At 45.8% G+C, this 26229-nt stretch overlaps 1 protein-coding gene across 1 annotated transcript; it reads right to left on the minus strand.

Moving 5' to 3' along the window:
• Positions 1-409: 409 nt before the first annotated feature.
• LOC118941081 (coiled-coil domain-containing protein 81-like) lies at positions 410-25507 on the minus strand. The gene is made up of 14 exons (XM_036951588.1): positions 25261-25507; positions 24996-25057; positions 21030-21183; positions 18836-19095; positions 18483-18648; positions 17815-17932; positions 13420-13531; positions 12954-13100; positions 11764-11871; positions 11388-11557; positions 11052-11130; positions 6648-6874; positions 6280-6405; positions 410-1749 (listed from the first exon to the last, which is right to left on the minus strand). Exons 1-14 carry the CDS (start codon positions 25337-25339, stop codon positions 1611-1613), a joined length of 1947 nt encoding a protein of 648 aa, XP_036807483.1. The 5' UTR covers positions 25340-25507; the 3' UTR covers positions 410-1610.
• Positions 25508-26229: the final 722 nt, after the last annotated feature.

The following is a 26229-nucleotide window of genomic DNA, read 5'->3' on the forward strand; positions in this document are numbered from 1 at the left end:
TACCAGACTGGTCTCAGAACATATTTTATATTTTACTAAAATCCGTGCCACTCCAATAGAACATCTCCTTTTTGGCATATGTAAATCCAGGGACACTCAAATGAGTATGATATGTTACGTTGGTATGACAGTAGGTTACTTAAGGCAGAGCAAACGTTTAGCAAGCCAAATAATACATATTTCAATCTAATCACAGACAACTTTAGCATTTTAGCAGCTTTGCAGCTACTTACTACTTTTTAGGTACTTTGCAACTACTTAGCATGCTAGCTAACCCTTCCCCTAACCTTTTAACTTAACTCCTAACCTAATCATACTAAAGCAGTTGAGTGTGATATATCATACTAAAGCAGTTGAGTGTGATATATCACACTAAAGCAGTTGAGTGTGATATATCATACTAAAGCAGTTGAGTGTGATATATCACACTAAAGCAGTTGAGTGTGATATATCACACTAAAGCAGTTGAGTGTGATATATCACACTAAAGCAGTTGAGTGTGATATATCATACTAAAGCAGTTGAGTGTGATATATCAAACTAAAGCAGTTGAGTGTGATATATCACACTAAAGCAGTTGAGTGTGATATATCAAACTAAAGCAGTTGAGTGTGATATATCATACTGAAACAGTTGAGTGTGACATTTCACACTAAAGCAGTTGAGTGTGATATATCATACTAAAGCAGTTGAGTGTGATAGCAGTTGAGTGTGATATATTATACTGAAGCAGTTGAGTGTGATATATCACACTAAAGCAGTCGAGTGTGATATATCATACTAAAGCAGTTGAGTGTGATAGCAGTTGAGTGTGATATATCATACTAAAGCAGTCGAGTATGATATATCACACTAAAGCAGTTGAGTATGATATATCACACTAAAGCAGTTGAGTGTGATATATCATACTGAAGCAGTTGAGTGTGATATATCACACTAAAGCAGTTGAGTGTGATATATCATACTGAAGCAGTTGAGTGTGATATATCACACTAAAGCAGTCGAGTATGATATATCACACTAAAGCAGTTGAGTGTGATATATCATACTAAAGCAGTTGAGTGTGATATATCAAACTAAAACAGTTGAGTGTGATATATCATACTGAAGCAGTTGAGTGTGATATATCATACTGAAGCAGTTGAGTGTGATATATCACACTAAAGCAGTTGAGTGTGATATATCATACTAAAGCAGTTGAGTGTGATATATCACACTAAAGCAGTTGAGTGTGATATATCACACTAAAGCAGTTGAGTGTGATATATCACACTAAAGCAGTTGAGTGTGATATATCATACTAAAGCAGTTGAGTGTGATATATCACACTAAAGCAGTTGAGTGCGATATATCACACTAAAGCAGTTGAGTGTGATATATCATACTAAAGCAGTTGAGCGTGATATATCAAACTAAAGCAGTTGAGCGTGATATATCATACTAAACGATACTGGTGCGATCAAGACGTAGGATACGTCCTACAATTCGTATTATATTGTACAACCGCTATTACGTTGGTAAGCCAATGTAATGTAATCTAATGTAAAGTAACATATCATACTAAATGGAGTGGCATGGCTACGCTTGCTCTGAGCCCAGGTTTCAGCGGCCTACACCATGAGACGAGAGCCAGGGATGTAGTGAGACTCTTTCCAGATGTTTGTCTCTCCACAGTTCTCTGTCTTCCTCTTGCACTGGTAACAGCGGCGGTACTGCTCACACTGGTCAATCAGAAGACTGCTCCCAGACCTGTCATAGACATCAGAGATCAACGTCAGAATGTGGTCAATCAATCAGCAGACTGCTCCCAGACCTGTCATAGACATCAGAGATCAACGTCAGAATGTGGTCAATCAATCAGCAGACTGCTCCCAGACCTGTCATAGACATCAGAGATCAACGTCAGAATGTGGTCAATCAATCAGCAGACTGCTCCCAGACCTGACAGAGACATCAGAGATCAACGTCAGAATGTGGTCAATCAATCAGCAGACTGCTCCCAGACCTGTCAGAAACATCAGAGATCAACGTCAGAATGTGGTCAATCAATCAGCAGACTGCTCCCAGACCTGTCATAGACATCAGAGATCAACGTCAGAATGTGGTCAATCAATCAGCAGACTGCTCCCAGACCTGTCAGAGACATTAGAGATCAACGTCAGAATGTGGTCAATCAGCAGACTGCTCCCAGACCTGTCATAGACATCAGAGATCAACGTCAGAATGTGGTCAATCAGCAGACTGCTCCCAGACCTGTCATAGACATCAGAGATCAACGTCAGAATGTGGTCAATCAGTCAGCAGACTGCTCCCAGACCTGTCATAGACATCAGAGATCAACGTCAGAATGTGGTCAATCAATCAGCAGACTGCTCCCAGACCTGTCATAGACATCAGAGATCAACGTCAGAATGTGGTCAATCAATCAGCAGACTGCTCCCAGACCTGTCATAGACATCAGAGATCAACGTCAGAATGTGGTCAATCAGAAGACTGCTCCCAGACCTGTCATAGACATCAGAGATCAACGTCAGAATGTGGTCAATCAATCAGCAGACTGCTCCCAGACCTGTCATAGACATCAGAGATCAACGTCAGAATGTGGTCAATCAATCAGCAGACTGCTCCCAGACCTGTCATAGACATCAGAGATCAACGTCAGAATGTGGTCAATCAGAAGACTGCTCCCAGACCTGTCATAGACATCAGAGATCAACGTCAGAATGTGGTCAATCAGTCAGCAGACTGCTCCCAGACCTGTCATAGACATCAGAGATCAACGTCAGAATGTGGTCAATCAGTCAGCAGACTGCTCCCAGACCTGTCATAGACATCAGAGATCAACGTCAGAATGTGGTCAATCAGTCAGCAGACTGCTCCCAGACCTGTCATAGACATCAGAGATCAACGTCAGAATGTGGTCAATCAGCAGACTGCTCCCAGACCTGTCATAGACATCAGAGATCAACGTCAGAATGTGGTCAATCAATCAGCAGACTGCTCCCAGACCTGTCATAGACATCAGAGATCAACGTCAGAATGTGGTCAATCAATCAGAAGACTGCTCCCAGACCTGTCATAGACATCAGAGATCAACGTCAGAATGTGGTCAATCAATCAGCAGACTGCTCCCAGACCTGTCATAGACATCAGAGATCAACGTCAGAATGTGGTCAATCAATCAGCAGACTGCTCCCAGACCTGTCATAGACATCAGAGATCAACGTCAGAATGTGGTCAATCAGAAGACTGCTCCCAGACCTGTCATAGACATCAGAGATCAACGTCAGAATGTGGTCAATCAGAAGACTGCTCCCAGACCTGACATAGACATCAGAGATCAACGTCAGAATGTGGTCAATCAGCAGACTGCTCCCAGACCTGTCATAGACATCAGAGATCAACGTCAGAATGTGGTCAATCAATCAGCAGACTGCTCCCAGACCTGTCATAGACATCAGAGATCAACGTCAGAATGTGGTCAATCAGTCAGAAGACTGCTCCCAGACCTGTCATAGACATCAGAGATCAACGTCAGAATGTGGTCAATCAGTCAGAAGACTGCTCCCAGACCTGTCATAGACATCAGAGATCAACGTCAGAATGTGGTCAATCAGAAGACTGCTCCCAGACCTGTCATAGACATCAGAGATCAACGTCAGAATGTGGTCAATCAGAAGACTGCTCCCAGACCTGTCATAGACATCAGAGATCAACGTCAGAATGTGGTCAATCAATCAGCAGACTGCTCCCAGACCTGTCATAGACATCAGAGATCAACGTCAGAATGTGGTCAATCAGTCAGAAGACTGCTCCCAGACCTGTCATAGACATCAGAGATCAACGTCAGAATGTGGTCAATCAGAAGACTGCTCCCAGACCTGTCATAGACATCAGAGATCAACGTCAGAATGTGGTCAATCAGAAGACTGCTCCCAGACCTGTCATAGACATCAGAGATCAACGTCAGAATGTGGTCAATCAGAAGACTGCTCCCAGACCTGACATAGACATCAGAGATCAACGTCAGAATGTGGTCAATCAATCAGAAGACTGTTCCCAGACCTGTCATAGACATCAGAGATCAACGTCAGAATGTGGTCAATCAGCAGACTGCTCCCAGACCTGTCATAGACATCAGAGATCAACGTCAGAATGTGGTCAATCAATCAGCAGACTGCTCCCAGACCTGTCATAGACATCAGAGATCAACGTCAGAATGTGGTCAATCAGCAGACTGCTCCCAGACCTGTCATAGACATCAGAGATCAACGTCAGAATGTGGTCAATCAGCAGACTGCTCCCAGACCTGTCATAGACATCAGAGATCAACGTCAGAATGTGATGGTACAGAAAGCAGATGTCAACTATCATGACAGTGATCGACTCAATCAGCCGGTCCCAAATCACTACCTTTTTCTCCTTCTTAACCCTAACACCCGATGCTAGTGTATCTGAAGTGTCTGGATAGGTATAAACAGTGTAGTGGTAGATCTGAAGGGTCTGGATAGGTATAAACAGTGTAGTGGTAGATCTGAAGGGTCTGGATAGGTATAAACAGTGTAGTGGTAGATCTGAAGGGTCTGGATAGGTATTAACAGTGTAGTGGTAGATCTGAAGGGTCTGGATAGGTATAAACAGTGTAGTGGTGGATCTGAAGGGTCTGGATAGGTATAAACAGTGTAGTGGTAGATCTGAAGGGTCTGGATAGGTATAAACAGTGTAGTGGTGGATATGAAGGGTCTGGATCGTTATAAACAGTGTAGTGGTGTATCTGAAGGGTCTGGATAGGTATTAACAGTGTAGTGGTGTATCTGAAGGGTCTGGATAGGTATAAACAGTGTAGTGGTAGATCTGAAGGGTCTGGATAGGTATAAACAGTGTAGTGGTGGATCTGAAGGGTCTGGATAGGTATAAACAGTGTAGTGGTAGATCTGAAGGGTCTGGATAGGTATAAACAGTGTAGTGGTAGATCTGAAGGGTCTGGATAGGTATAAACAGTGTAGTGGTGTATCTGAAGGGTCTGGATAGGTATAAACAGTGTAGTGGTAGATCTGAAGGGTCTGGATAGGTATAAACAGTGTAGAGGTGTATCTGAAGGGTCTGGATAGGTATAAACAGTGTAGTGGTAGATCTGAAGGGTCTGGATAGGTATAAACAGTGTAGTGGTGTATCTGAAGGGTCTGGATAGGTATAAACAGTGTAGAGGTGTATCTGAAGGGTCTGGATAGGTATAAACAGTGTAGTGGTAGATCTGAAGGGTCTGGATAGGTATAAACAGTGTAGTGGTAGATCTGAAGGGTCTGGATAGGTATAAACAGTGTAGAGGTGTATCTGAAGGGTCTGGATAGGTATAAACAGTGTAGTGGTGTATCTGAAGGGTCTGGATAGGTATAAACAGTGTAGTGGTAGATCTGAAGGGTCTGGATAGGTATAAACAGTGTAGTGGTGTATCTGAAGGGTCTGGATAGGTATAAACAGTGTAGTGGTAGATCTGAAGGGTCTGGATAGGTATAAACAGTGTAGAGGTGTATCTGAAGGGTCTGGATAGGTATAAACAGTGTAGAGGTGTATCTGAAGGGTCTGGATAGGTATAAACAGTGTAGTGGTGTGTCTGGATAGGTATAAACAGTGTAGTGGTGTATCTGAAGGGTCTGGATAGGTATAAACAGTGTAGTGGTAGATCTGAAGGGTCTGGATAGGTATAAACAGTGTAGTGGTAGATCTGAAGGGTCTGGATAGGTATAAACAGTGTAGAGGTGTATCTGAAGGGTCTGGATAGGTATAAACAGTGTAGTGGTGGGTCTGGATAGGTATAAACAGTGTAGTGGTAGATCTGAAGGGTCTGGATAGGTATAAACAGTGTAGTGGTAGATCTGAAGGGTCTGGATAGGTATAAACAGTGTAGTGGTAGATCTGAAGGGTCTGGATAGGTATAAACAGTGTAGTGGTAGATCTGAAGGGTCTGGATAGGTATAAACGGTGTAGTGGTAGATCTGAAGGGTCTGGATAGGTATAAACAGTGTAGTGGTAGATCTGAAGGGTCTGGATAGGTATAAACAGTGTAGTGGTGGATCTGAAGGGTCTGGATAGGTATAAACAGTGTAGTGGTAGATCTGAAGGGTCTGGATAGGTATTAACAGTGTAGTGGTAGATCTGAAGGGTCTGGATAGGTATAAACAGTGTAGTGGGAAAGCTTCCATCATATTGTTTCCATCTTACAGATCTGTAAACATAGAAGGGTTAGGGCCAATCCAGGTTGTGATTTGAGTATATTACTTGATGAATTCCTTCTCCTCTCTGTCTCGGTGGCGTTTCAGGTCGGCGCTGCGTCTCCAGGTGTCCTCCAACGAGGCCCTCAGGTTACGCAGCTTCTCAAAGCGGTTGATGTGGTCGTTTATCAGTCTGCCAGGAGAGAGAGTGAGAGGAAAATATAGAAACAGAACATATAGACAAGACATCGCATGTAAAATGGCCTTTAACCTTGAACCATTCCATATACCATTTTTTTCTGCATTCTCATTTTATTCACTCACTTTCTGAATTTCAAGTGGAGAATTTCACCCTCCCCACTCCCCCGTCTCTCCATGACTCCCTCTCGCTCCCTTTCCCCCACCTCCCCCCCCTGCCTTCCCCCTTCCACTCACTCCTTCCTGTTCCTGTTGAGCATCTCTCTCTCGTTCTTCTGTTTGGTGCTGCGGTTAAGGAGCAGCTCTTTTCTCTTGTTATTAGCCGTGGTCAGTTGTTCCTGGTAGACCTTCTCCGCCCGCTGCTTCTGCTCTGACAGCCCAGCAGGGGTACAGTCCAGCTGGCCAAACACAGGGCCGTCCGAGTCGGGCAGGCGCGCTGGGAGGCCCGAGCCCTGGTACTCCACCTGGTAGATACGTTAATTAAATAACATCCATTAGATTTGTGGAGCATCAAGATACTCAAATGATTTTTCTACTCAACCTGGGTGAAGATTACAATCACAGAGGAGCTCACAACTACTGGAAACTCATCTGTCATCTATAAGTACTGGAATCTCTCAACTATGACTTCCTGTTCTCGGTTAAAGAAGAGCCATTTGATTGGCAGAGCATGAAGATCACCAGTGTGCTGAGATTGTTTTCTACTCAACCGGGACTAAACATAGACACCACAGAGGAGCTGGACTACTGTTCAACCTGGACTAGACAGACACCACAGAGGAGCTAGACTACTGTTCAACCTGGACTAGACATAGACACCACAGAGGAGCTAGACTACTGTTCAACCTGGACTAGACATAGACACCACAGAGGAGCTGGACTACTTTTCAACCTGGACTAGACAGACACCACAGAGGAGCTGGACTACTGTTCAACCTGGACTAGACAGACACCACAGAGGAGCTGGACTACTGTTCAACCTGGACTAGACATAGACACCACAGAGGAGCTAGACTACTGTTCAACCTGGACTAGACAGACACCACAGAGGAGCTGGACTCCTGTTCAACCTGGACTAGACATAGACACCACAGAGGAGCTAGACTACTGTTCAACCTGGACTAGACATAGACACCACAGAGGAGCTGGACTCCTGTTCAACCTGGACTAGACATAGACACCACAGAGGAGCTGGACTACTGTTCAACCTGGACTAGACATAGACACCACAGAGGAGCTAGACTACTGTTCAACCTGGACTAGACAGACACCACAGAGGAGCTGGACTACTGTTCAACCTGGACTAGACATAGACACCACAGAGGAGCTAGACTACTGTTCAACCTGGACTAGACAGACACCACAGAGGAGCTGGACTCCTGTTCAACCTGGACTAGACATAGACACCACAGAGGAGCTGGACTACTGTTCAACCTGGACTAGACATAGACACCACAGAGGAGCTAGACTACTGTTCAACCTAGACTAGACATAGACACCACAGAGGAGCTGGACTACTGTTCAACCTGGACTAGACATAGACATCACAGAGGAGCTGGACTACTGTTCAACCTGGACTAGACAGACACCACAGAGGAGCTGGACTACTGTTCAACCTGGACTAGACAGACACCACAGAGGAGCTAGACTACTGTTCAACCTGGACTAGACATAGACACCACAGAGGAGCTGGACTACTGTTCAACCTGGACTAGACATAGACACCACAGAGGAGCTAGACTACTGTTCAACCTGGACTAGACAGACACCACAGAGGAGCTAGACTCCTGTTCAACCTGGACTAGACATAGACACCACAGAGGAGCTGGACTACTGTTCAACCTGGACTAGACAGACACCACAGAGGAGCTGGACTACTTTTCAACCTGGACTAGACAGACACCACAGAGGAGCTGGACTACTGTTCAACCTGGACTAGACATAGACACCACAGAGGAGCTGGACTACTTTTCAACCTGGACTAGACAGACACCACAGAGGAGCTGGACTACTGTTCAACCTGGACTAGACATAGACACCACAGAGGAGCTAGACTACTGTTCAACCTGGACTAGACAGACACCACAGAGGAGCTGGACTACTGTTCAACCTGGACTAGACATAGACACCACAGAGGAGCTAGACTACTGTTCAACCTGGACTAGACAGACACCACAGAGGAGCTGGACTACTGTTCAACCTGGACTAGACAGACACCACAGAGGAGCTAGACTACTGTTCAACCTGGACTAGACAGACACCACAGAGGAGCTGGACTACTGTTCAACCTGGACTAAACATAGACACCACAGAGGAGCTGGACTACTGTTCAACCTGGACTAGACAGACACCACAGAGGAGCTGGACTACTGTTCAACCTGGACTAGACAGACACCACAGAGGAGCTAGACTACTGTTCAACCTGGACTAGACATAGACACCACAGAGGAGCTAGACTACTGTTCAACCTGGACTAGACATAGACACCACAGAGGAGCTGGACTACTGTTCAACCTGGACTAGACATAGACACCACAGAGGAGCTGGACTACTGTTCAACCTGGACTAGACAGACACCACAGAGGAGCTGGACTACTGTTCAACCTGGACTAGACATAGACATCACAGAGGAGCTGGACTACTGTTCAACCTGGACTAAACATAGACACCACAGAGGAGCTGGACTACTGTTCAACCTGGACTAAACATAGACACCACAGAGGAGCTGGACTACTGTTCAACCTGGACTAGACAGACACCACAGAGGAGCTGGACTACTGTTCAACCTGGACTAGACATAGACACCACAGAGGAGCTAGACTACTGTTCAACCTGGACTAGACATAGACACCACAGAGGAGCTGGACTACTGTTCAACCTGGACTAGACATAGACACCACAGAGGAGCTAGACTACTGTTCAACCTGGACTAGACATAGACACCACAGAGGAGCTGGACTACTGTTCAACCTGGACTAGACATAGACACCACAGAGGAGCTGGACTACTGTTCAACCTGGACTAGACATAGACACCACAGAGGAGCTGGACTACTGTTCAACCTGGACTAGACATAGACACCACAGAGGAGCTAGACTACTGTTCAACCTGGACTAGACATAGACACCACAGAGGAGCTAGACTACTGTTCAATTCCCTCATCTACTGCATTTCCTTCCTCAACTGTCCTTCTTTAAGTTCTTCAAGTCTGGCTCAACTGTCCTTCTTTAAGTACTTCAAGTCTGGTTCAACTGTCCTTCTTTAAGTACTTCAAGTCTGGTTCAACTGTCCTTCTTTAAGTACTTCAAGTCTGGTTCAACTGTCCTTCTTTAAGTACTTCAAGTCTGGTTCAACTGTCCTTCTTTAAGTACTTCATGTCCAACTGTCCTTCTTTACCATTAATTTTTCCTCCTCTTCCTCCCCATTTCTACTGCCTCTTTCCTTCCCTCTCTATCCCTTCCCTTCTTTTTCTTAAACCTCTCCATCTGTCTCCCCCTCTCCTCTCCTCTCCGTAGAGACTTGTCTATATTATGTTTCCTGCCTGCTCTGAGTCGTCTCCTGGTGCTGTCTGTCCCTGGATGGGCGGGAACATCACTCTCCTATCTCCCTTGGCCTTCTGCTTGCCCTTCCCTGTTTCCACCTGTACAACAAGACAGGTGGTCAGGTAAACATCAATCTGTAGTGGTCCCCTCTGCCTTGTTCAGCCTTAACCTGTGCAGCACACCTGGGAGTTCAGTTTTTCAATCCACAGCCTTTTTATCAACATAATAAATATCCCTCCACTTCAACCTGCACTTGTGTAACACATGGTGGGAGGCATGTCTTTGGTAGGTCTGGTATGGTAGGTTTGGTTGGGTAGGTCTGGCCTGGTAGGTCAGGCCTGGTAGGAAGGGGCTGGTAGGTATGGTAGGTAGGGTCTGGTAGGTATGGTCTGGTAGGTATGGTCTGGTAGGGAGGGTCTGGTAGGTCTGGTCTGGTAGGTCTGGTCTGGTAGGTGTGGTCTGGTAGGTATTGTCTGGTAGGTATTGTCTGGTAGGCATGGTCTGGTCTGGTAGGTGTGGTCTGGTAGGTGTGGTCTGGTAGGTGTGGTCTGGTAGGTGTGGTCTGGTAGGTCTGGTCTGGTAGGTGTGGTCTGGTAGGGAGGGTCTGGTAGGTCTGGCCTGGTAGGTATGGTCTGGTAGGTCTGGTCTGGTAGGTGTGGTCTGGTAGATCTGGTCTGGTAGGTATGTTCTGGTAGGTCTGGCCTGGTAGGTATGTTCTGGTAGGTCTGGCCTGGTAGGTATGTTTTGGTAGATATGGTCCGGTAGGTATGGTCTGGTAGGTCTGGCCAGGTAGGTATGGCCTGGTAGGTATGGTCTGGTAGGTCTGGTAGGTATGTTCTGGTAGGTCTGGCCTGGTAGGTATGTTTTGGTAGATATGGTCCGGTAGGTATGGTCTGGTAGGTCTGGCCAGGTAGGTATGGCCTGGTAGGTATGGTCTGGTAGGTCTGGTAGGTAAGGTCTGTTAAGTATGGTAGGTATGGTCTGGTCTGGTAGGTCTGGTCTGTTAGGTCTGGTCTGGAAGGTATGGTCTGGTAGGTAGGGTCTGGTAGGTAGGGTCTGGTAAGTATGCTATATAATATATGGTAGGACAGACTCTTACCTGTGTATCCAGGGCTTTCTTGTAGCAGCTAGTGTTCTTCTGTCTCAGGTGGAGCTGCTGGGACTTTTGCAAGGCGATTCTGAGACACACAATAGCTATTCACACACTGTCGAAACTGAGCAACAGACTGTACAATGACCACAGCAGTCTGTATGTACAGTAGAGACCACAGGCCTGTTGACATGGGTTCATGGCAGCAGGTGCACTTCCTCTTAGACAAACATATTGACGTGGTACCCTACTCCCTTTATAGTGCACTGAAGAGCCCTGGTCAAAACTAAGTAGTGCACTACATAGGGAATGGGGTGCCATATGGGACTCAGGTGCATCACCTACTCCTGTGCCAGCTGGACCTGTTGTAGCAGGTCGATGAGCTCCTGGTCCTGCTGAGTCTGGCTGACCTGGCCCTTCCTCCACTCCGCCTGGGCCCGCAGATCCCGCATGTAGCCGCGCTGCTTATGGACCCTGGGAGGGGTGAGGGGACGGCCCCTGAAGATGTACGAATCCTGTGGGGGGAGGGGGGGGGGGGTTCAATATCATCACGACATCATTCATTGATATGTTTAGACCATTGGCTAAGTGTTGCAATAGTAACTGTGCATAGACCAATGCATGCTGAATGCAGCAACTGAAAAGCTGTGGACCATTTGAACTCTAGAACACTTAAACCCCCTGAAGATCAGTGTGCTGATTGGACAAGGCCAGGGCTCACATGGAAGTGGGAGGAGCGAGCAACCTTCTTCTCCTTCATGGCTTCAGACACTGCCAGGTTGAACGCTGCCACCTTCTGGTTGTTCTCACGTATCTCCAGACGGTCCGCCTAACACACACACACACACACACCACCACATCACAAATACACACACACACCACCACATCACAAATACACACACACACACACACACACACACACACACACACACCACCACATCACAAATACACACACGCACACACACACACACACACACACACACACACACACCACCACCACAACACAAATACACACACCCCCACACCACATCACAAAGACACACACACCACACCACATATACACACACACAACCACACCACATCACAAATACACACACACACACACCACCACGTCACAAATACACACACCCCCCCACACACACACCACCACGTCACAAATATACACACACCCCCACACCACATCACAAATACACACACACACACAAACACACACACACACACACACACACACACCACATCAAAAATAAACACATACCACCACACCACAAATACACACAGGCTCAGTGTCACCTCGCTACTGAGTTTAATCTGACTACTGAGTTTAATGTGACTACTGAGTTTAATGTGACTACTGAGTTTAATCTGACTACTGAGTTTAATGTAACTACCGAGTTTAATCTGACTACCGAGTTTAATCTGACTACTGAGTTTAATCTGACTACTGAGTTTAATCTGACTACTGAGTTTAATCTGACTACCGAGTTTAATCTGACTACTGAGTTTAATCTGACTACTGAGTTTAGTCTGACTACTGAGTTTAATGTAACTACTGAGTTTAATCTGACTACCGAGTTTAATCTGACTACCGAGTTTAATCTGACTACCGAGTTTAATGTAACTACTGAGTTTAATCTGACTACCGAGTTTAATCTGACTACCGAGTTTAATCTGACTACTGAGTTTAATCTGACTACTGAGTTTAATCTGACTACCGAGTTTAATCTGACTACAGAGTTTAATCTGACTACTGAGTTTAATGTGACTCCAGGACTAAAACAGAAGTACTAATGCAGACTCTCCCCCTGGCTTTCAGTCTAGTAGTATTCTGTCTATTCATCACTCCAAGACAAAGAGTAAAAGACAACAGGGAACATGTTCCTCATCTCATCATCAGAGTGGTGTTGGCCTCACCTGCTCCCTCTGTAGGTAGTACTGGTCTCTGCGCTGCTCGTTGAACTGTAACACCTTCTCCTCCTCCTGCTGTTCTGTCAGCCTCTCCTCTGCCAGGTAGTGGGGGATGTTACGCTGGGCCCGCTGCATGCACAGGTAACACAACTCCTATAGGGAAGGATAGGTGATGTTATATACACAGGTAACACAACTCCTATAGGGAAGCATAGGTGATGTTATATATACAGGTAACACAACTCCTATAGGGAAGGGTAGGTGATATTATATATACAGGTAACACAACTCCTATAGGGAAGGATAGGTGATGTTATATACACAGGTAACACAACTCCTACAGAGAAGGATAGGTGATGTTATATACACAGGTAACACAACTCCTATAGGGAAACACACAGTTATTCATTGATTGATACACCTCATACACACCCACAAAGGCAGAGTGTCCGGCACACACACACACACACACCTGTCCAGCCCTGTTGTGGTTGACACAGGGCATGTCCAGATGAGAGTCCCCCCTCTTCACCTTCCCCTCCTTCAGAGCAGCGCCCTCCAGTGGTAAGATAGACACTGTGGACCTACAGGACAGCAGGTTGGAAACAGATAGAAGTCCTGGGTTATCTTTCAGCTCAGGGGCTATTCAGCCACAGTCCTGGGTTATCTTTCAGATCAGGGGCTATTCAACCACAGTCCTGGGAGACCAAAATACATCTGGTTATATACCCCAAATGGCACCCTATTCCCATAGTGCACTTCGTTTGACCAAAAGAAGTGCAGTGTGTAGGGAATTGGGTGCCATGTGGGACGAAGGATTGGTTTCCTTTCTTTCCTGTTAATCAAAGAGTGGACTCTCTGGCCAATCAATGTTGGCCAGCGGTATTTATTTTAATCAGGGAGAGGACTCTCTGGATAGTCAATAGTGACCAGCAGTACTTTCCACTTTAACTGGTGACAAACACTGAATACAGGCAGTTGCCTACAATGCGTCTCGAATGGCACCCTATTCCCTATATAGTGCACTACTTTTGACCAGGGCCCATGGCACCCTAATCCCTATATAATGCACTGCTTTTGCCCAGAGCCCTATGGGTTTCCTCAGAGTCATACATTAAGAGAGTTGGGCCAGGTTTTATAACGGACACCATGTTAAAACCTCTTAGCGCACGGATCCCGTTACCGGGATCAAAATCGAGAGCGAAGCTGAAGTGCGCCAAATTCCAATTACAAAATCGTAATATTAAACATTCATGAACATACAAGTGTCCTACATAATTTAAAAGCTTAATTTCTTGTTAATCCAGATGCTTTGTCAGATTTCAAAAAGGCCTTACGGCGAAAGCATACAATGTGATTATCTGAGGACAGAGCCCCACACACAAAAGCATTAAAAACATTTTACAAACCAGCAGAGATGTCACAAAAGTCAGGAATAGCGATAAAATAAATCACTTACTTTTGAAGATCTTCCTCTGTTTGCAATCCCAAGGGTCCCAGCTACACAACAAATGGTTGTTTTGTTCGATAAAGTCCTTCTTTATATCCCAAAAAAGTATGTTTAGTTGGCGTGTTTCATTCAGTAATCCACCCGTTCCACTAGTTCAACATGCATACAAAGGAATCCCAAAAGTTACCAATAAACCTCGTCTAAACAAGTCAAACAACGTTTCTAATCAATCCACAGGTACCCTAATATGTAAATAAACTATCAAATTTAAGACGGAGAATAGTGTGTTCAATCCCGGAGATAAATAATGAAGTTCTCGCCCTCAAGACTACAGTCCAAATGAGAGCCACCTTGAAAAACTACAAATTCTAGCTAATTTTTCAACAAAAAAAGCCTGAAACCCTTTCTAAAGACTGTTGACATCTAGTGGAAGCCAACTGCAATCTGGGAGGATTTCCTTTGATTTTCCCATAAACAAGCATTTGAATGGGCAGTCACCTCAAAAAAAAAAATCTGGATGGATTTTCATCGGGTTTTCGCCTGCAATATCAGTTCTGTTATACTCACAGACATTATTTTAACAGTTTTAGAAACGTTTCTATCCAATGCTACCAATTATATGCATATCCTAGCTTCTGGGCCTGAGTAACATGCAATTTACTTTGGGCACGTCATTTATCCGAACTTCCGAACACTGCCCCCTAGCCCTAAGAGGTTTCACGCCGTTATTCTCAACATGTAACAATACGTGAGCGCCTGCGACAGTTCCCTGTGAAATGACCCGCTGTAAACAAGCAAAACAGAGCAGCGGATTTAACAGACGTTTTTATTGATCAAAATGTTGGATAATGTGTATCCAAGTCTGTAGTGTGCTGTAGTGTCAACAAACTGCATATCTGCTTTCACATCTTCATAAGTTTACCAAACTAGCATTAATAAACAGCACAATGTGGAAGACTTCAATTATCACTTGGCTCCGGCTGTGCAGGAGAAAGAGACGCTCTCAGACCGTTCAACAGCATTGACCCAACTCTCTCTACTGATATATATATATATATTCAGGGTTTCCTGATGTGTCAAAAGTAGTGCACTATATAGGGAATAGGGTGTCATTTGGGACGCAGGCAGTGTCTGTATGGACAGAGGAAAGTCCAGAGGGGTCTAGTTTCAGAGCCCAGGGCCACAGGACCACTGTGGGGGGTACAGGGCAGACTAAACCTCAGGGCACTGTCTGAATGATCAGGTGGTGACAGGTGAGGAACTGTCCCACACAGGGAGAGCTGCATCATTCATGGAGCCACTACCCCAGGACAGGACAGTAACAGTGCATCAAAGCTGGGACCGAGAGACTGAAAAACAGCTTCTATCTCAAGGCCATCAGACCGTTAAACAGCCACCACTAACATTGAGTGGCTGCTGCCAACACACTGACTCAACTCCAGCCACTTTAATAATGGGAATTGATGAGAATTGATGTAAAATATATCACTAGCCACTTTAAACAATGCTACTTAATATAATGTGTACATACCCTGCATTACTCATCTCATATGTATATGTATATACTGTACTCTATATCATCTACTGCATCTTTATGTAATACATGTATCACTAGCCACTTTAAACTATGCCACTGTTTACATACTCATCTCAGATGTATATACTGTACTCGATACCATCTACTGTATCTTGCCTATGCCGCTCTGTACCATCACTCATTCATATATCCTTATGTACATATTCTTTATCCCCTTACACTGTGTATAAGACAGTAGTTTTGGAATTGTTAGCTAGATTACTCGTTGGTTATTACTGCATTGTCGGAACTAGAAGCACAAGCATTTCGCTACACTCGCATTAACATCTGCTAACCATGTGTATGTGACAAATAACATTTGATTTGATTTGACACAAGTACCCTCTCACAAGTTCCCTCCTGTGTTACAGTCCTGGATTAACAGGGTTAGAGGAGAGACCAAACAGGGTCTTGTGTCTCTGTCTTGGATTAACAGGGTTAGAGGAGAGACCAACCAGGGTCTTGTGTCTCTGTCCTGGATTAACAGGGTTAGAGGAGAGACCAACCAGGGTCTTGTGTTACAGTCCTGGATTAACAGGCTTAAAGGAGAGACCAACCAGGGTCTTGTGTTACAGTCCTGGAGTAACAGGGTTAGAGGAGAGACCAACCAGGGTCTTGTGTCTCTGTCCTGGATTAACAGGTTTAAAGGAGAGACCAACCAGGGTCAAGCGTCACTCACTATCCTGTGGCAGTGTGTGGGAATGTCCCAAATGGCACCCTATTCCTTATGCAGTGCACTCCCTTTGATCAAAGCCCTATGAAGTAGTGCACTACTTAACATATGGAATATGGTGCCATGTGGGATGCAGCCTGGTCAGTAGGAGATGAGGTTAGCAGTGTTAGCCGACAATAGCTGGGGTTAACAGTGTTAGCCGACAATAGTTGGGGTTAACAGTGTTAGCCGACAACAGCTGGGGTTAGCAGTGAGACCGACAATAGCTGGGGTTAACAGTGTTAGCCGACAATAGCTGGGGTTAACAGTGTTAGCCGACAACAGCTGGGGTTAGCAGTGAGACCGACAATAGCTGGGGTTAACAGTGTTAGCCGACAATAGCTGGGGTTAACAGTGTTAGCCGACAATAGCTAGGGTTAGCAGGGAGGCCAGCAATAGCTGGGGTTAACAGTGAGGCCGACAATAGCTGGGGTTAACAGTGAGGCCGACAATAGCTGGGGTTAGCAGTGAGGCAGACAACAGCTGGGGTTAGCAGTGAGGCCGACAATAGCTGGGGTTAGCAGTGAGGCCGACAATAGCTGGGGTTAGCAGTGAGGCCGACAACAGCTGGGGTTAGCAGTGTGGCCGACAATAGCTAGGGTTAGCAGTGAGGCCGACAATAGCTGGGGTTAGCAGTGAGGCCGACAATAGCTGGGGTTAGTAGTGAGGCCGACAACAGCTGGGGTTAGCAGTGAGGCCGACAATAGCTAGGGTTAGCAGTGAGGCCGACAATAGCTGGGGTTAGCAGTGAGGCCGACAATAGCTGGGGTTAGCAGTGTTAGCCGACAATAGCTGGGGTTAGCAGTGAGGCCGACAATAGCAAGGGTTAGCAGGGAGGCCGACAATAGCTAGGGTTAGCAGTGAGGCCAACAATAGCTGGGGTTAGCAGTGAGACCGACAACAGCTGGGGTTAGCAGTGAGGCCGACAATAGCTGGGGTTAGCAGTGAGGCCGACAATAGCTGGGGTTAGCAGTGAGGCCGACAATAGTTGGGGTTAGCAGTGAGGCCGACAATAGCTGGGGTTAGCAGTGAGGCTGACAATAGCTGGGGTTAGCAGTGAGGCCGACAATAGCTGGGGTTAGCAGTGTTAGCCGACAACAGCTGGGGTTAGCAGTGAGGCCGACAGTACCTGTCAGTTTTGGTCTCCGCTGGAGGTCTAGGCTCCAGGTCATCAGTGAGACTGATTCCGTTGACCTTGGCTGGGTGCAGGGTGTGTCTGGATCTGGACTGCGGAGTCCCCAGGGATTCTGGGTAAACATGGTAACATAACTACAGGTGAGAAAGACTCGGCAGATGAAGAGACATACATGTTCTGGGATACGCCCAAGTCTACATAATGTTATATTAGCTTACCTTTCTCTCCAACACTGGGGTTATCAAGGTTAAGTGAGCCCCAACACATATCTCTCACCAGAGACGTTACACCCATTAAAACCCCTCAATCTGATCGAGATATTAACTGAGTTAATCCAAATCAATTGAATATGGTCATCAGTTGAATATGGTCATCAGGTGAATATGGTCATCAGTTGAATATGGTCATCAGTTGAATATGGTCATCAGTTGAATATGGTCATCAGTTGAATATAGTCATCAGTTGAATATGGTCATCAGGTGAATATGGTCATCAGTTGAATATGGTCATCAGGTGAATATGGTCATCAGTTGAATATGGTCATCAGTTGAATATAGTCATCAATTGAATATGGTCATCAGTTGAATATGGTCATAAGTTGAATTTGGCCATAAAAACCCTTGTTTTTAGAGGACTAGATTACACCACTGTCTCTCCCTCACCTCTATTCTTCTCCTTCCTGTCTGAGTCTGTCTGGACCTGGGCCAGGGCCTCCTCTCCCCAGTCCTTCCCCCCCTGTTCGGAAGAGATCCTGGGGAGGATGATGGTGTTGCTGGTCCCTGTTATGCTGGATCTCTCAAACAGGACAGAGTTGCTGGTGCCAGGTCTCTGGGATAGAGAGTGGAGTAGGGGAATTGTCATCAACACAAATACAAACGCACTTGTACAATCATACACACCTGCTCACTCTCTCTCTCTCTGTCTGACACACACACACACACACACACACACACACACCCTACCCAACCCCCATACACACACTACCTACATGACATATCTAATCCACCCTACTGACATTGGAGAGTGCCAAGAGCAGCTTCCCGCTGCCGTCCAAGGCGGTGACAAAGTCGTGGTAGAACTTCATCTTGACTTTGCTCTGGCAGAACAACAGCTCTCCGATGGCGTGGAAGGTGAAGAGGACTGAGCGTCCGGCGGCCACGGCTCTCAGCAACACCAGCAGAGTCTCTCTCACACAGCCCTCCACCACGTGACGCTCAAACGGGCTCTCCACAGACAGGGCTGTGAAGTTGAGCTGGACTAGTGGCACATCCCCTGCTGTGATGACAGATGGATTACACACATTCCTAGTGTTAGTGTACTGGTCTCCTGTGATGATTAACCAGCTTGTCTTAAGACCTGAAGACTTAGTTATCCAGGTTAAAGCTATAGGCTTTAGCTCAGCAGTCGTGTATAGACAGACAACCTGGGTTGGATAAGATTCAGCCACACCAAGATGGCTCTCTCTAACCCACTCCCAACATGCTCTCCACAGACAGACATATGAACACACCAAGATGGCTCTCTCTATCCCACCCCCAACATGCTCTCCACAGACAGAGATGGCTCTCTCTATCCCACCCCCAACATGCTCTCCACAGACAGAGATGGCTCTCTCTATCCCACTTCCAACATGCTCTCCACAGACAGAGATGGCTCTCTCTATCCCACCCCCAACATGCTCTCCACAGACAGAGATGGCTCTCTCTATCCCACCCCCAACATGCTCTCCACAGACAGAGATGGCTCTCTCTATCCCACCCCCAACATGCTCTCCACAGACAGAGATGGCTCTCTCTATCCCACTTCCAACATGCTCTCCACAGACAGAGATGGCTCTCTCTATCCCACCCCAACATGCTCTCCACAGACAGAGATGGCTCTCTCTATCCCACTTCCAACATGCTCTCCACAGACAGAGATGGCTCTCTCTATCCCACTTCCAACATGCTCTCCACAGACAGAGATGGCTCTCTCTATCCCACCCCAACATGCTCTCCACAGACAGAGATGGCTCTCTCTATCGCATTCCCAACATGCTCTCCACAGACAGACATATTAACACACCAAGATGGCTCTCTCTATCCCACCCCCAACATGCTCTCCACAGACAGAGATGGCTCTCTCTATCGCATTCCCAACATGCTCTCCACAGACAGACATATTAAACACACCAAGATGGCTCTCTCTATCGCATTCCCAACATGCTCTTCACAGACAGACATATTAAACACACCAAGATGGCTCTATCGCATTCCCAACATGCTCTCCACAGACAGACATATTAAACACACCAAGATGGCTCTCTCTATCCCACCCCAACATGCTCTCCACAGACAGACATATTAACACACCAAGATGGCTCTCTCTATCCCACCCCCAACATGCTCTCCACAGACAGAGATGGCTCTCTCTATCCCACTCCCAACATGCTCTCCACAGACAGACATATTAAACCCACCAAGATGGCTCTCTCTATCCCACCCCAACATGCTCTCCACAGACAGACATATTAACACACCAAGATGGCTCTCTCTATCCCACCCCCAACATGCTCTCCACAGACAGACATATGAACACACCAAGATGGCTCTCTCTATCCCACCCCCAACATGCTCTCCACAGACAGGGCTGGGAAGTTGAGCTGGACCAGTGGCACATCCCCTGCTGTGACGACGGACGGACAGACGGGTGGCACAGGCACACGCATAGAAATACAATGACTAGAACGGACTTTTTGCTCCTGCTAAAAGCTGTGCACTGGGTTTTCTCATTCATTCTCTTTCATCATAGTGTTTCTATGGGACACATTGCTGGTATCAGTGTAACATAGTGTTTCTATGGGACACATTGCTGGTATCAGTGTAACATAGTGTTTCTATGGGACACATTGCTGGTATCAGTGTAACATAGTGTTTCTATGGGACACATTGCTGGTATCAGTGTAACATAATGGAAGAGGGTTGATTAATCATCTTTCCTGGCACCTGAAGAATTGTACTAGTTCCCCAAGCTACTGCCCAGGCTTTAGCTCAGCGGGCTATCAGCACAATTTTGTATAGCGCACAGACACACAACTCAGGCTTGATATCTGCGATCGTTCACATAAACGCGCCAGCGTTAACAGAAGATGTCTCATGTGTGTGTCTGTCTGTGTGCGTGCGTGCGTACGCGCGTGTGTGTGTGTGTGTTCTTGGCCCATCACCACTCACCTGCAGACAGCGGTTTGACCTGCTTGAGGCCGTGTGACTGGGACAGCTTCTCAGAGAGCAGGAAGATGGGTCGCTGGATCAAAACAAACTTGTTGCCTACGTCCAGCTTCTGCTGAGAGAAGGTGAAGGATCCCAGGCCTGCAATGTAGACCCCCTGGACAGACAGACAGACAGACAGACAGACAGACAGGCAGGCAGGCAGGCAGACAGGCAGGCAGGCAGACAGACAGACAGACAGACAGACACAACAAGTTGTCAACCAGTTCTCCTAGACCTGATGATGAATATAGCTGAAAGACATCATGACTATTTATGCCTCTACTATTTATGATATGTCATATTTAATTCTCTAATGTCTCCTGACTGTCCTCAAAGCTAAAATATTTCTTAATGTCACTGAAAATTGGGCAATAAAATAGTTGCCAGTTTCAAATCTGTTACATGCAAAATAGTCCAATTTCAGAATTTATATTCATACACAGACCAAAAAAGTAAAGTTAAATTAAATTAATTCCAATCCCAATTAAAATACAACAGCTGGTTTTATTGGCTGACTGGCATTGCTCAGAGAGCAGCAGCCTGCGCCCTTTTCTCTCCCTTGTAGAAAGCAGAGAGCAGCAGCCTGCGTCCTTTTCTCTCACTTGTAGAAAGCAGAGAGCAGCAGCCTGCGTCCTTTTCTCTCACTTGTAGAAAGCAGAGAGCAGCTGCCTGCGCCCTTTTCTCTCACTTGTAGAAAGTAGAGAGCAGCAGCCTGCGCCCTTTTCTCTCACTTGTAGAAAGCAGAGAGCAGCAGCCTGCGCCCTTTTCTCTCACTTGTAGAAAGTAGAGAGCAGCAGCCTGCGCCCTTTTCTCTCACTTGTAGAAAGTAGAGAGCAGCAGCCTGCGTCCTTTTCTCCCACTTGTAGAAAGCAGAGAGCAGCAGCCTGCGCCCTTTTCTCTCACTTGTAGAAAGCAGAGAGCAGCAGCCTGCGCCCTTTTCTCCCACTTGTAGAAAGCAGAGAGCAGCAGCCTGCGCCCTTTTCTCTCACTTGTAGAAAGCAGAGAGCAGCAGCCTGCGCCCTTTTCTCTCACTTGTAGAAAGCAGAGAGCAGCAGCCTGCGCCCTTTTCTCTCACTTGTAGAAAGTAGAGAGCAGCTGCCTGCGCCCTTTTCTCTCACTTGTAGAAAGCAGAGAGCAGCAGCCTGCGCCCTTTTCTCTCTGGCTGGGCCTCTCAAGGACATTCAGACACTTGTCCCGAAGCCACTCTTGCATTCTCTTGACTGTGTGCTGAGGGTCATTGTCCTGTTGGAAGGTGAATCTTCGCCCCAGTCTGAGGTCCTGAGCACTCTGGAGCAGGTTTTCATCAAGGTTCTTTCTGTACTTGCTCCTTTCATCTTTCCTTCGATCCTGACTAGTCTCACAGTCCCTGCCGCTGAAAAACATACCCACAGCATGATGCTGCCACCACCATGCTTCACTGCAGGGATGGTGCCAGGCATCCTCCAGACATGATGCTTGGCATTCAGGCCAAAGAGTTTCTCATGGTCTGAGTATTCCTTTAGATGTCTTTTGGCAAACTCCAAGCGAGCTGTCATGTGCCTTTTACTGAGGAGTGGCTTCCATCTGGCCACTCTACCATAAAGGCCAGATTGGTGGAGTGCTGCAGAGATGGTTGTCCTTCTGGAAGTTTCTCCCATCTCCACAGAGGAACTCTGGAGCTCTATCAGAGTGACCATCGGGTTCTTGGTCACCTCCCTGACCAAGGCCCTTCTCCCCCGATTGCTCAGTTTGGCCAGGCAACCAGTGATCTTGGGGACCTTCAATGCTGCAGAAATGTTTTGGTACACTTCCCCAGATCTGTGCATCAACACAATCCGGTCTCGGAGCTCTATGGACAATTCCTTCAACCTCATGGTTTGGTTTTTGCTCTGACATGCACTGTCAACTGTGGGACCTTATATAGACAGGTGTGTGCCTTTCCAAATCATGTCTAATCAATTAAATTTACCACAGGTGGACTCCAATCAAGTTGTAGAAACATTTCAAGGAGGATCAATCGAAACAAGATACACCTGAGCTCAATTTTGAGTCTCATAGCAAAGGGTCTGAATGCTTATGTAAGTAAGGTATTTCTGTTTTTTATTTGTATTAATTTGTGAGAAAAAAAATCAACATTTATTTTAGAAAAAAATCAATTTTAGATAAAGGCTGTAACATAACAAAATGTGGAAAAAGGGGAAGGTGTCTAAATGCTTTCCGAATGCCCAGTAGCTGACTACTCGACAGAGGCACTATCCATTCAGCACCACGTCACGGAGCTCCACCCTATTCCTGTACCGAGGCGCTGTCCAATCAGAGGTGCTGAATCACGGGCGTGGTTTTATCACTTTTTCAAAAGTAGATTTTCCTTTTGTATTTCCTGATATTCGTCATTCTTTAGTCGAGTTTGTTTGTCTTCATGCGTCCTTGTCGATTGTAGGCTCTGCCTTTTATTTCAATGCATGTGTAGGATTTATCTGGCATCATTTGCATTCGCAGTCAGCTGTTTTATGCTCTGGTTACTCAAGCAATTAAAAGTCCTTTTTACATCAGCAGATGTCACAAAGTGCTCATACAGAAACCCAGCCTAAAAGCCCAAACAGCAAGCAATGCAGATGTAGAAGCACGGTGGCTAGGAAAAACTCTCTGGAAAGGCAGGAACATAGGAAGAAACCTAGAGAGGAACCAGGCTCTGAAGGGTGGCCAGTCCTCTTCTGGCTGTACTGGGTAGAGAGGAACCAGGCTCTGAGGGGTGGCCAGTCCTCTTCTGGCTGTACTGGGTAGAGAGAAACCAGGCTCTGAGGGGTGGCCAGTCCTCTTCTGGCTGTACTGGGTAGAGAGGAACCAGGCTCTGAGGGGTGGCCAGTCCTCTTCTGGCTGTACTGGGTAGAGAGGAACCAGGCTCTGAGGGGTGGCCAGTCCTCTTCTGGCTGTACTGGGTAGAGAGGAACCAGGCTCTGAAGGGTGGCCAGTCCTCTTCTGGCTGTGCCGGAATGGAGATTATAAGAGTACATGGCCATTAAGGCCAGATCGTTTCACACTGACGCCAGCATTTGATGTCGGGCCTTGTTGTGACTTGATAGCCTGTATTATGCATCTATTTCATGTTCACTGTATGTACTGTTCCACAAGTAAATGAGTCAATTTATGACGAGGTTGAGTAGTGGTTGACATTGTAGCCAGTGGTGTAAAGTACTTAAGCAAAAATACTTTAAAATACAACTTAAGTTGTTTTTTGGCGTAGCTGTACTTTACTTTTCTATTTATATTTTTTGACAACTTTTACTTTTAGTCCACTGCATTCTCAAAGAAAATAATGTACTTTTTTACTCCATACATTTTCCCTCCCGACACCCAAAAGTACTCGTTACATTTCGAATGCTCACCAGGACAGAAAAAATTGTACAATTCACACGGACTCACTAAACACAAATGCTTCGTTTGTCAATTAAATCTGAGTTTTGGAGTTCGCCCGTCTGGCCGTGAAAAAAAAAAACAACAACAAGATAATGGTGGCATCTGGTTTGCTTTATATAAGGAATGGATAATGATTTATGCTTTTACTTTTGAAACTTGTTTATTTTTGCCATTACATTTACTTTGATACTTAAGTATATTTAAAAGCAAATACTTTTAGACTTTTACTGGGTGACTTTCACTATTACTTGAGTCATTTTCTATTAAGGTATCTTTACTTTTACTCAAGTATGACAATTGGGTACTTTTTCCACTACTGATTGTAGCCTACACGCGGTGATAATTAATGCCTGGTGTCATTTTGTTTGATTTTGCTCTTCATCAAATAGCATTTTAGAGTTTTAAAATGGTGTAGAAATGGAATAAATGAACTTCAACCTCCTAAAAACCTCCTCCTTTGCTATACCCTCGGTTCAGCTGAACTGACTGACAACTGACTATGGCAATATCGACTTTCTGAAGTGCTCTTACCTTTTGCAAGGTCATCTGTCGCTCCACGAAAGATGACACGTTCGACCAAATGCTGTCAACGTCTGAAATAAAGAACAATTTTCAGAAAATAAAAATTGCTCGTATAGCTAAATGCTTTAAAAAAATGACATGCACACCTTGATTCTAAATTGTGCAAAGTTTGCAAACAAATGGTATAGCCTATGTGTTTTTACGATGCGGCAAGGTGGGCTAGATCTTTTCAACTGTACAATATAATAGACTAGAAAGTGTGTCCTGTCCTGACCGTTTTCTGAGAGCTGAGAGAGGGTTGGAAAGGACTTCCTCTCCGCCTCCGACACCACGGACAGCAAGTCGGTCATCATGACAATTAGAGCAAAATCTCTTTAAAAAAAATAATAAAAGAAACCCAGAGTTGTTTCAGCTCAATCCACGGACTTCCAGATTCGGCTCAATTCACCGATTTCCAAATTCTCCCCCGCCTTCCAGATTCTCCCCTGCAGATAGCCCATTACAGTGCGTCTCCTCGGGTGATAAATCTCGATGCGAAATGCACCCGGGCGCGCAACTCCAACACTGACCTTGTTGCTACGAGCGACGTCACAATAGCCACTTGCACCCCCCGCAGCGACAGGCGCTGGGGCCAAAGTTTAGAAACTTCGTTTATTTTAACTTTAGCATGTCTTCTAAAAGCAAATAGGCCTGTATAATGACTTTAAGGATCCCTTCCGAGTTGAATCCAGATAGCTCATGTCATGAAAATTGTCCCTGTATTTCTGAGACCGATTTAACCAAAAATGGTAGATGAGCAATTGTGCATTGGCATCCCTCTTGTGAAGCAATTTTCCCAGCTATATCTGCTGAAACGTAATAAAGACTTAAATGTGCGTCATTCAGCAGGCTTTTGAAGTAAAGTGTAAACGAGCACATTGGCAGGTGCACAACTGACCGGGGAGTGAGGGTTGATTTTACGTGCTTTTGCTGTGATTGTTCATGTGAGTGTTTTTGGCTATTCATGTCCTCCGTACATTTTTGGAATTTGGGTCATAAGTATAATAACACACACTGCTGTGTAATGTGTAACTCTGTGTTGGTGTATGTGTCAAATTGCTATGCTTTATCTTGGCCAGGTCGCAGTTGCAAATGAGAACTTGTTCTCAACTAGCCTACATGGTTAAATAAAGGTGAAATAAAAACAACTTTTAAAATACTGCACACTTAGGCCCGAATCTGACCCGCTTTTTAAATTATTTAA

Source organism: Oncorhynchus mykiss, chromosome 18 (assembly GCF_013265735.2).
Source record: "Oncorhynchus mykiss isolate Arlee chromosome 18, USDA_OmykA_1.1, whole genome shotgun sequence".
In the NCBI taxonomy this organism is placed as follows: domain Eukaryota; kingdom Metazoa; phylum Chordata; class Actinopteri; order Salmoniformes; family Salmonidae; genus Oncorhynchus; species Oncorhynchus mykiss.